The 10,893-nt window shown below is 45.2% G+C and overlaps 1 protein-coding gene across 1 annotated transcript in view; it reads right to left on the minus strand.

The window, feature by feature from the left end:
- Window positions 1-8,278, minus strand: part of LOC311146460 (semaphorin-6B-like) — a gene marked incomplete at both ends in the record, with an annotated part of 51,039 nt that extends 42,761 nt beyond the window's left edge. Inside the window, 4 exons of the mRNA XM_084182966.1 lie at window positions 6,625-6,687; window positions 6,819-6,879; window positions 7,055-7,166; window positions 8,173-8,278. Coding sequence (XP_084039092.1) covers window positions 6,625-6,687; window positions 6,819-6,879; window positions 7,055-7,166; window positions 8,173-8,278 — 342 coding nt within the window. The remainder of the gene's footprint in view (window positions 1-6,624; window positions 6,688-6,818; window positions 6,880-7,054; window positions 7,167-8,172) is intronic.
- Window positions 8,279-10,893: the final 2,615 nt, after the last annotated feature.

Below are 10,893 nucleotides of genomic sequence, written 5' to 3' on the forward strand. Positions count from 1 at the left end.
ATGTATATACTTTATTCTCGACATAGCCCATCCTAATATACCTACTACTGTATATACCATTTTCTTTCCAAATTATAAACTGACTATACACACCACATATTTATATTCTGGATTCCAGTGTTGGGGAATAGCGAACTACATGTAGTTCAACTAGTAATTAAACTACATTGTGCTACTTTTTTTACAAAAAGAAAATATGTTTGGATTAGGCAAGAATTTCCTTTATTTTTCAGCATCAGACCTGCCAAATTCTCACTTGAAACTGTCACGCCCTGACCTTGAGAGCCCTGTTATTTCTCTAGTTAGTTTGGTCAGGGTGTGAATGCTAGTTGTTCTATGTAATAATAATATAATATGCCATTTAGCAGACGCTTTTATCCAAAGCGACTTCCAGTCATGCGTGCATAATTTTTTTTTTTTTTTGTGTATGGGTGGTCCCGGGGATCGAACCCACTACCTTGGCGTTACAAGCGCCATGCTCTACCAGCTGAGCTACAGAGGACATATATATTATATGTTATATATTTCTATGTTGGCCGGGTGTGATTCCCAATCAGAGGCAGCTGTCGATCATTGCCTCTGATTGGGGATCATACTTAGGCAGCCATTTTGTCTACCTATGTTGTGGGATCTTGTTTCTGTTTGGCTTGTTGGATGTTTAGCCTCTTGAACGTCACGTTCTGTTGGATTTTGTTATTTTGTCGGTGTTTATAATAATAAACGACCATGTACGCATACCACGCTGCATCCTTTACACAACGAACGTGACAGAGGATCCCACCACCAACGGACCAAGCAGCGTGAACAGGTGGGGAAAACATTTTGGACATGGGAGGAGATATTGGCCGGTAAGGGACCCTGGGCGAAGGAAGAAGCCCAGGCAGGAGAGAAAAAACGGCGACTCAAAAGGTCCCGATCACGAAGGAAGCCCGAGAGGCAGCCCCAATAAATACAAATTTGGGGGGCACACGGGGTGGTTGGCGGAACAGCAGGAAGCCCTGGAAGGGCTGATTGTGGAGAGGGAGATAGCGAGAGAAGAAGCCGCTATGATAGATGCCCTCCAAGACCTGCAACTCAGTACTCTGAGAGAGGAGATCACTGCCTTACGGGAGCTGTTAGTTAAGAGGGAGCAGATACTCTCCCTTCAGAAGGAGGCGCTGCAGGAGGCCCACAGGGAGAAGGAGTCAGTGGATGCACGGAGAGAGGAGCTGGCCAGGCAACAGGAGGAGCTGAGAGAGGAGTTAACCCTCCAGCAGCAGAGAGCTCGGGCCTTAGAGCAGAGGCTGGCGGAGCCAGGTTTAGCAGAGCCAACTCCCCGCACTCGCTTTGAGGAGCGTGTGACTGTGCAGGCACCAGGCTATGCGCCGGCATTATGCACTGTGCCGCCAGTGCGCCTTCACAGACCGGTACGGCCCGTGCCTGCTCCTCGCACCAAACCAGTGGTGCGTGTCCCCAGCCTGGTAAGGCCCGTGCCTGCTCCTCGCACCAAACCAGTGGTGCGTGTATCTAGTCCGGTGCGCCCCGTACCTGCTCCTCGCACCAAACCAGTGGTGCGTGTCTCCAGTCCTGTACGGCCCGTACCTACTCCTCGCACTAAACCAGCGGTGCGTGTCGCCAGCTCGGTACGTCCCGTACCTGCTCCTCGCACCAAACCAGTGGTGCGTGTACCCAGCCCGGTGCGCCCCGTGCTTGCTCCTCGCACCAGACCAGTGGTGCATGTCCCCAGCCCGGTACGGTCCAGTCCAGTGCCAGAGCAGACCGCTCTACCGGGGCCCAGTTCAGCTCCGGTCAGCGGCTCCACTCCAGTGCCAGAGCAGTCCGCTCCACCGGTGCCTAGTCCAGCTCCGGTCAGCTGCTCCACTCCAGTGCCAGAGCAGTCCGCTCCACCGGTGCCATGTCCAGCTCCGGTCAGCTGCTCCAGTCCAGTGCCAGAGCAGTCCGCTCAACCGGGGTCCAGTTCAGCTCCGGTCAGCTGCTCCAGTCCAGTGCCAGAGCAGTCCGCTCAACCGGGGTCCAGTTCAGCTCCGGTCAGCTGCTCCAGTCCAGTGCCAGAGGAGTCCGCTCAACCGGGGTCCAGTTCAGCTCCGGTCAGCGGCTCCAGTCCAGTGCCAGAGGAGTCCGCTCCACCGGGGTCCATTTCAGCTCCGGTCAGGGGGTACTGTCACGCCCTGACCTTGAGAGCCCTGTTATTTCTCTAGTTAGTTTGGTCAGGGTGTGAATGCTAGTTCTTCTATGTTATATATTTCTATGTTGGCCGGGTGTGGTTCCCAATCAGAGGCAGCTGTCGATCGTTGTCTCTGATTGGGGATCATACTTAGGCAGCCATTTTGCCTACTTATGTTGTGGGATCTTGTTTCTTTTTGGCTTGTTGGATGTTTAGCCTCTTGAACGTCACGTTCTGTTGGATTTTGTTATTTTGTCGGTGTTTATAATAATAAACGACCATGTACTCATACCACACTTACACAACGAACGTGACAGAAACATTGTTTTTGTGTTTTTAATAGGCTAAATTACACATTCTGTTAGCATCTCAACTCCAGAGTGATCTGTTCTCGCAATTTGTATTCAATGACATTTCAGATTTAGATATGCTACTTTTTCACTAAGTAGTTTGGATGTAGTGAATAGCTTTTTCATAGGTACTTTAGTTAAGTAAACTATATTTTTCATAAAGGTAGCTTTAGTGTAGCTTCCAGTGCAAAGTAATTGGTAGCTTGGTAAACTATATTTTCAGAGTAGCTTCTCCAACACTGCTGGATTCCGTGACCAATAAACTTTGATTTGATTTTAATCAAAAAATCTAATATTAGCTGCTAGAACTGATGAAATTAAATGAATCATAGAGGTCTTATAACTTAATCCATTCTACAGGTATTTTTTTGGGCTCATGTCTCTTTATATTCATGTAGCCTAGGGGCTATGTAGCTTCTTACCTGTCATGTTTGGAGTTGTTGCTCTGTTATGTGGACACTTATGCAGAGAATTGAGTTGTCCTGGTCATCATGTCAGTATACAGTTACTTTAAAACTAACTAATGACATGTTGCACATCTACCTTGCTACCTTGGAGATGCACCAAGGAGGAGGACAGATGAGAACAGCAGGCCAGTGGAACACTTAGAACAGCATCAGCCAGGGGCAACTGGTAGGGAAGAGGATGACACAGGCCCAAAACAAGTTAAGCTAACCCAGTATCCCCTTGACCGTTTTGGATTGCAAAACTAAAGAGACACACCAGACAAGACACAGAGACAGCAACTGAAAAGTATATGATGGAGAGAGACACCAGAAGAACAGAACAGGCCATAACAGAAGAGGATAGACAAAGGAAACAGTAACAAACAAGAACCTGAGACAAGACACAGACAGCAACTAACAAGACATAGAGAAAGTGTCAGACGAAAGTGACAGATGGCAGATGGAAACAGAACAGAGGTGGGTTGAGCACACAGTAGACTGTATGACTTCAAGTTGTTCTATAGATTCGAATTAATTGTATTTATTTGCACAAATTATAACAGTGAAAAGGTAAAACATGGTTTACAAAGAATTTGCAGGTGAGGTGAAAAAGCCTGTGAAATGACTATTAAAACAATTGTTTCCTTGTTTCCTACACTTTTTACAACCAGGACAGGACGAGAGAGGAGGGTAGACAAGAGACAGCAACATAGAAGACTAAGAGACAGCAACAGAAGAGGGAAGACAAGAGAGACAGCAACAGACGACACAGAACAAGCGATGGAGAGAGGCAGAGGAGGGGTGAGCACACAGTAGACTATCACTTAAAGTTGCTCTATGGATTCTAATTACTGCACTGTGTGTGTGTGTGTGTGTGTGTGTCCAATTTGTAAGTTGCTCTGGATAAGAGCGTCTGCTAAATGATGTAAATGTAAATGTAAATGTGTGTGGATGTGGGTGTGTGTGAGGGTGTTTTGGTACTGTGGGATTCTTAATCAGTTTGGCTCATTGGACAGGTCAGAGTCTGTTTGAAGTTGTTGAATGGTATGGAGGTTTTTGGCAATACACTGTAGATGTATGTGTTCGAGAGTAGAGAGTGTTCCAGAGTAGAGAGACCCACAGTAGCTACTGTAATTGAGTATTGGCAGTGTCTGCTGTGGCAGGTGGGAAGGAGCAAGTTACCTGAAAAATATCTTTCAATGTTCTAATCTCTCAATGTTTATCTCAAAGAGCACCAAATCCATGCATTTAGCAGTTGAAATTCCTTATTTATTTTGCTGGGGGAGTATGCCCCCGGACCCCCTTACTGGCTTTGGGCTAAGCCCCAAATGCCTTTAAATCCTAGGATCCCACAGTGTGCATACAAGTGTGTGTGTGTGTGTGTGTGTGTGTGTGTGTGTGTGCGTGTGCGTGTGCGTGTGTGTGTGTGTGTGTGTATTTCAAACCCATCCCTCAAATGGTTAGGCAGATAAATGAGTTTGTCATATGCATATGACAAAAGTAGTGCATAAATGCTACAGAACTGGTCTTGTTTACTTTACACACTACATGTGTCATGGCTGGAATATGATGAGCTGGGCTGAACTATGGGATGGCTTAGGTGAAAACAACCACCAACGTAAGTAAGCCTTAGGGAAATTACACCGAACCTAAATCTCTTTTATTCCCTTTTTTTTATTTTCTTTTTATTCCCTAACATACATCACACTGTTCAGATGTATCCCTGTGCTTTAGCCTGAACTCACCACAACATTCACTCTTTATGAGCTCCCCTTGGGTTCATGTGAGCTAGACGTATCTCTACATGTTCTAGTTTTTCTTCTCCAACCCCCTCTCTCTTACTCATTCTTTCTCTCTCCCTCTCCCTTATTCTTTTGCTCTTTCTCACTTTCAGCTCCCCCTCCCTCTCCTTCCTCCTACCCTCTCTCGGCCTGACGGCCTCTCACACCTTTGATGTATTTTTCTCTGTTTCTTTCTCTCCCTTTCTCCTTTAATCTGTCTACCTTAATGTCATACACCTCTTTCTATCTCCCACGCTCTCCCTCCCTCCCTCCCTCCTGTCCTGATTTTCTCCTTCCCCCATTCTCTCTTTCGCTCTTCCCTCTCTGCTAAAAAGACAGATACAAGTCAAGTCTCTCTCTCTATATCTCTCTATATATATATATCTCTATACTCCCTCTTTCCTTTATCTCTTAGGTCTATTTTTGCCTTCATTATTCACTTTGATCACCTCACCCTATTGTACTCATATTAGTGTCCAATCAAAAACGCATATTTTGACCAATGGGTAAAAAAAGGTTAAACGTGTAGTCAATCCTCTAAGAAAACCAATGGTTCAAACCTCATGTCTCTATCACAATCTGTTCAAAAGTTCTTAGAGTTTTTACCCTTGTAGGATGGCCAGATTTAGGGTGACTAAATCAATGGAGTCCAGAGAAGAATAAGTGGTAAGAAATCTGGAATATTGCATCGCGTCAGCTAGGCTGGATTCTGTGCAAGAATTAAGGCTACTGGCTACCTGACAGGCTCACTTTCCCGTTGAACTCATCTTTCTTCTCGACTCCACAGGACATTAAACAATATAGAGGTAAGATGGATATCGTTTTTGGGATGTATTTACATTTTTTGATATACGCTTTTCATATTAATTAGAAAATTCCTGTTCTTTTTCAAAGATTTCTCACGAAAACAAGCGTATCTCTGTGAAATGTAAACGGAGCACTGAGCGTATACCAATCTTTTTATTTTAAAAGCATTTTATTTTAAAATCAGCTCGTGTCATGCTAATTTAGCTTTTTGCGACCCACGGAAACAACTTTGAAGACGATGACCACAAAATGTTAAATCCTCAAAAGTTGTTACGAGAAACCTGCACTGCTATGTCAACATTGCTCAGTGCTTATTATCGGATGTATTAGGTTACGAAATCCAACTTTTTGGATATAATGCTAATGATATGTTAGAGGAAGACCCCACTGAACGATTCAGAACATGAATAATCATATTTGTCTTGGTAAAATGTATTTTATAACATAAGAAAGTTATAAAAATAAATAAAGAGTCGCACAGTATTTATTTTTATAGCTTACAGTTTATTCGCCGTTAGTCAGCACCGCTACACAAAATAATTGTATCTGGGTGTGCTCCAGCTCATGCTTTTTATTATAACATAAGGAAGTGAAATTTCATCACCAAAGCGCGTTTTCAACCACTCTTGGGCAGATCAATTGCCGGTATCACATTCTCACTGGATAAGAAAAACATGTTATTGGGGATATTAGAACAGATAACCAACAGCTCCCTCACACAGGAAAGAGTAGCCTAGAGAGAGTTTCTCTGTATGTAAGTTTCTGACTGCTTCACTCTGGGCTAGAGAGGCAGACCTGGCCCAGAGAGTTACAGGTGTGTATAGTGGGAGTAGAGTTTCTCTGTGTGTGGCAGCGGTGCAGGTGTGTGTTGTAGAGATAACATTTCCCTGTGAGTGTGTATGGGCGAGAGTGTGTATGTCATGGCTAATGATTGTGAGTCGGACATATAAAGTTCCCTTAAATGTGTGTGTGGGTGTGCAGATGTGTGTCAGGCTATGTGACTTCTAAAGGAGTGTGTGTGTGATGGTGTTGGGTGTGTGTAGGCTGACACGTCCCCTGCAGGGACGGGAACTAACCTCATGTTTGCCCTTCATCCTGCAGACTCGAATGTCATTCTTATTGGATTCCCACGTCCGCTTCTAGCAGAAGAACACAAAATGACATGACCGGAGGGTTATCATACTGGGGTATGATTTAATCAGAAGTATGTGATACCAGTGCAGTCACTCAGTTAACGTGTGTGTGTGTTTTTTCTGTGTATGTGTCTCACCTTGCTGTAGAACATTTCGTCCCCTGACATATTGTCCAGCTCCACTCTATACAGATCATCTCTGTCAAATACATCAGGAGGGGAGGGAAACAGGGGGGAAGCAGAGTGGATCAAAATGGTTTTACAGTGACCTTATCATAAGCCAGTAGGTATAACTGCTGAAAGATAAAAGTGAGGATTGTTAGGGGTGGGGTATGGATTATGGCTTCGAGGTGATTGCTGATGTTGTTGGTTACCTGGCTCCTATGTAGAGTGTGCGGTTGACCTGGAGTACTGTGTGAATGTGTAGCTCCTGTCTCTGTGAGGAACGATGAGCTCTACCCACAAACACAGGATACCTCCTCACCACTGAGAAAGAGAGGGAGAGAGAGAGGGCCAGAGAGCGAGAGAGCGAGAGAGAGAGAGGTGTGGTTTATTGCACTCTTATATTCCAGGGGATGGAGAAAGATGTAAAGGATTGACGAAGCCGGTGAGGAGGATAGAGTGAAAGAGACTGAGAAAAGGGGGTTAGAGGGAGCTAGTAGCAGAGGGCGAGACACACAGGAGAGAGACAGAAGAGAGAGAGAGTGGATAGACCCAGGCAGATACAGTATGGAAGAACAGGACACACTGCAGGGAGGGTGGAGAGTGGAGAGGACACAGTGTCTTTCCCATAGGGACTCCTCTTCAGGAGATTGAGTGGGCCCTCTATCTCACTGTCCTTGACTGCAGGGAGCCACATAATAATACACATCCATCCATCCATCCATCTATCTATCTATCTCCACCTCCTTGCCCTCTCTCTCTTTCCACATCTACCTATCTGTCCTCTCTCCTTTTTCTCTGCCTCTCTTTGAGCTCCCTCTCTCTTCTCTCTCTTTCACTTTCTTGCTCCCTCCTCCTCTTTCTTCATCTCTCTCTCCATCTACCTCTCCATCTCTCTAACTCCCCTCCCCTTGAACTAGGTTGATACTCAATCAGATATGCAATAAAACAACAACAAAGCAATGACCTCAGATCGCAGCTCCATATTATTAAATCAAAGAGGCGGGGAGAGCAGAGCAATAATTCTTTGATTCTTGCACGCTCAAGGAGAAAGCATTTTTTAGTGCCGCTATCTATCCCTGTGAAAACAGCTCCAGACCAGGGCTGTGACCTCTGACCTTTCTGTCCTGATGGACTACTGAGATCCACCAGAAGGCCATTCATCAATGCTACTGATACCATACATACATAAACACACACTCACGTATGCAAGGAAGTGCACAAACACACACTTACACACACATGTCAACGCACGAGCGGACAAATGAACAAATGTGCACGCACACAGATGTACGCGCACAGATGCGCACGCACGGAGAATGACACATACCCTCTAAGGGAGCATAGCTTAGAGGACCGGGCTCCTCTGGGAAAGCGCTGTGAGCCAATTGAAGGAGCAGGAGGAGAAACATGAGGGGAGGGGCCATGGTCGTCATGGCAGCACAGCACGGGCACTAGAAAGGGAAAGAAAGAGAGGAGAATATAATCAGTGACCAGTCCTGTAGGTACAAATCACACCATACATTTTATAGGCTCGTATAGATTCTGATTGCGACAGATTGCAAGCACACACTCTATAACACACACCAACACACACACACAAACACACACACACACACACACACACACACATATACACACACAGCGATTAAACATTTGGGACATAAAGTATGGTCCACAGAGCAGTGTAGGCGTGAAAGAGGGTTGGGTCAGGGGGGCAGGACAATAAATGCTGCCACCAATCTGGCTTTAGCAGAGTGACCATTGTGTCAAATGAGGTGTAATGTGATTCTATTGTGTAGAATGGCAATCCATTGTTGAGCATTTCCAGCTGAACGTGATGACCTAAGCCATATACCACCCCAGAGTCATATATAGAGACTAAAGCTATACAGGGTACCATACAGGGGGCATATACCATACCATCCTATATAACAGAGAAGCTGTGCCCTAGCAAACCAAAAGAAAGGGTGAAAGACTGAGGGCAGCTGGAGAACAACAGACAAGCTGAGGGAAGTCACACACAAGCTGAACAATCGCCATGTATTTGATAGAGCCCAATGCTTGGTAATGCACAACAATCCTAGTCATTCATTCAGCTGCAGTAAAGGCTCTTATCCAGAGTGATTTACAGTCAGTGCATACTGTAAGTGCAGCGTGTGAGTAGAACAATCTTCCAACTCTCTGACACATTTCAACTGGTGCCTTCCTGAACAACAGTGACCTCCCGACCAGGGGTCAAGAAGGCAGTGAATTATGGGTAGACCAAGGGAGGAAACAGATTTAGGTCTTAACAAAACAATAAAAGGCCATCAGAGGGTCATACAGCCAAACCTCTCTTTCACCCTCTCTCCCTCAAACACACACGTATGCAACATATGCACACACACACACACACACACACACACACACACACACACACACACACACACACACACACACACACACACACACACACACACACACACACACACACACACACACACACACACACACAATCGCCTCCCCTTCCCACCCCCACACAAACCCCACAGTGCAGGGGTGAAACAGTCAAATGTGGGCATCCACAAGCCCATGCATCAATCAACACATTGCTCTCTATAAAACCAACACAGTGAAATAACAGCAGAGCTGACTTACTGCCACACATAAATAATGAGAAAGATTGGCTGACACTCTCTACACACCCAGACGTCTAAATGTCATTGTTTTTCTATGATTCCTCCGAGGCCATGGCCTATCTTATATAAAAACACACTGAGCTATAGTACATTTATTCAGGATTGGGAGCAGTCAATTCTTTATGAAATTCTTTATTGAGGGAAAATAGTAGCTACATTTATATCCATGAAAGGTTTTTCACATTAGAATTGGAATTGTAATGGAGCTGACCCCAACCCTGTACAGGGCTACAACTACACTCCAGCTCTCTAAACACAGTCCTCGCCTTCTGCTGTTTCACACTTGTACCATGACAGGAGATATATTCAGTGCTATGGAAACGTGTCTTTGTCTGAGATAGTGAGGGATATAGGAGGGATGATGGAGGAAGATGGAGGGATGAGGGGGGGATGAGGGGAGGATGAGAGGAGAAAACAGAGGAGGAAAGGAAATGAAAATAAAGTACAGAAGAGGAGAGGAAAGGAGAGGACATGAAAGGAAATGAGAGTGGAGGAAAGAGGGCTCAAAGCTCGAGGTAGAAAATATCTTGAAGAATTTTAATGAGAATGTGATGGAAGGGTGGATGGAGAGATGAGAAAGAGAAGGAATAAGAAAAAGGGGAATAGAGAGGCATAAGAGCTCAATATCTATGCTGTTCCAATCATATCGACCCACCTCACTCTTCCCCCATCCCCCTATCATGTCCTCGACCTCCTCACTCTCTCCCCCTCTCCTATGATTTTTCTCAGAATGTAGTTCAAAACAGAAACAATAATAGTAGAGACATTATGGAACATTGATAGGAACCTTGGTTTGTTGCTAAGTTGATAAAATGACAGCAGTTATTTGATACACGCACATAGGCCTACACATGCAAGTGCATGCACACATACACATTGTAAACTCTGTAACACAACTGAGCGAAAGCAATTTGAGTGACACCAGATTGTCACAGATAGTCACATTGACACTAAAGCGTGCTGATGATGAATCGCACACACGTACACACACATGCACTCACGCACTCTCTCACACACACACACACACACACACACTGCAACAACTCAAAGATTAAGCACCCTCATAAGGCAGTTATTGATCTTTGAAATCCCACTCCAGATCTGGGCCAAGGGCAGTATATAATAATAATAATAATATGCCATTTAGCAGACGCTTTTATCCAAAGCGACTTACAGTCGTGCGTGCATACATTTTTGTGTAAGGGTGGTCCCGGGGATCGAACCCACTACCTTGGCGTTACAAGCGCCGTGCTCTACCAGCTGAGCTACAGAGGACCACATATATATATATATATCGCACAACGCTATTGGCTATCGACGATAGGTCTAGGAGAGTATATAGACCTATTGGCTATCAATGGTCCTAAGGC

The sequence above is a fragment of the Coregonus lavaretus genome (assembly GCF_964263955.1).
Source record: "Coregonus lavaretus genome assembly, chromosome: 19".
Taxonomy (NCBI): Eukaryota; Metazoa; Chordata; class Actinopteri; order Salmoniformes; family Salmonidae; genus Coregonus; species Coregonus lavaretus.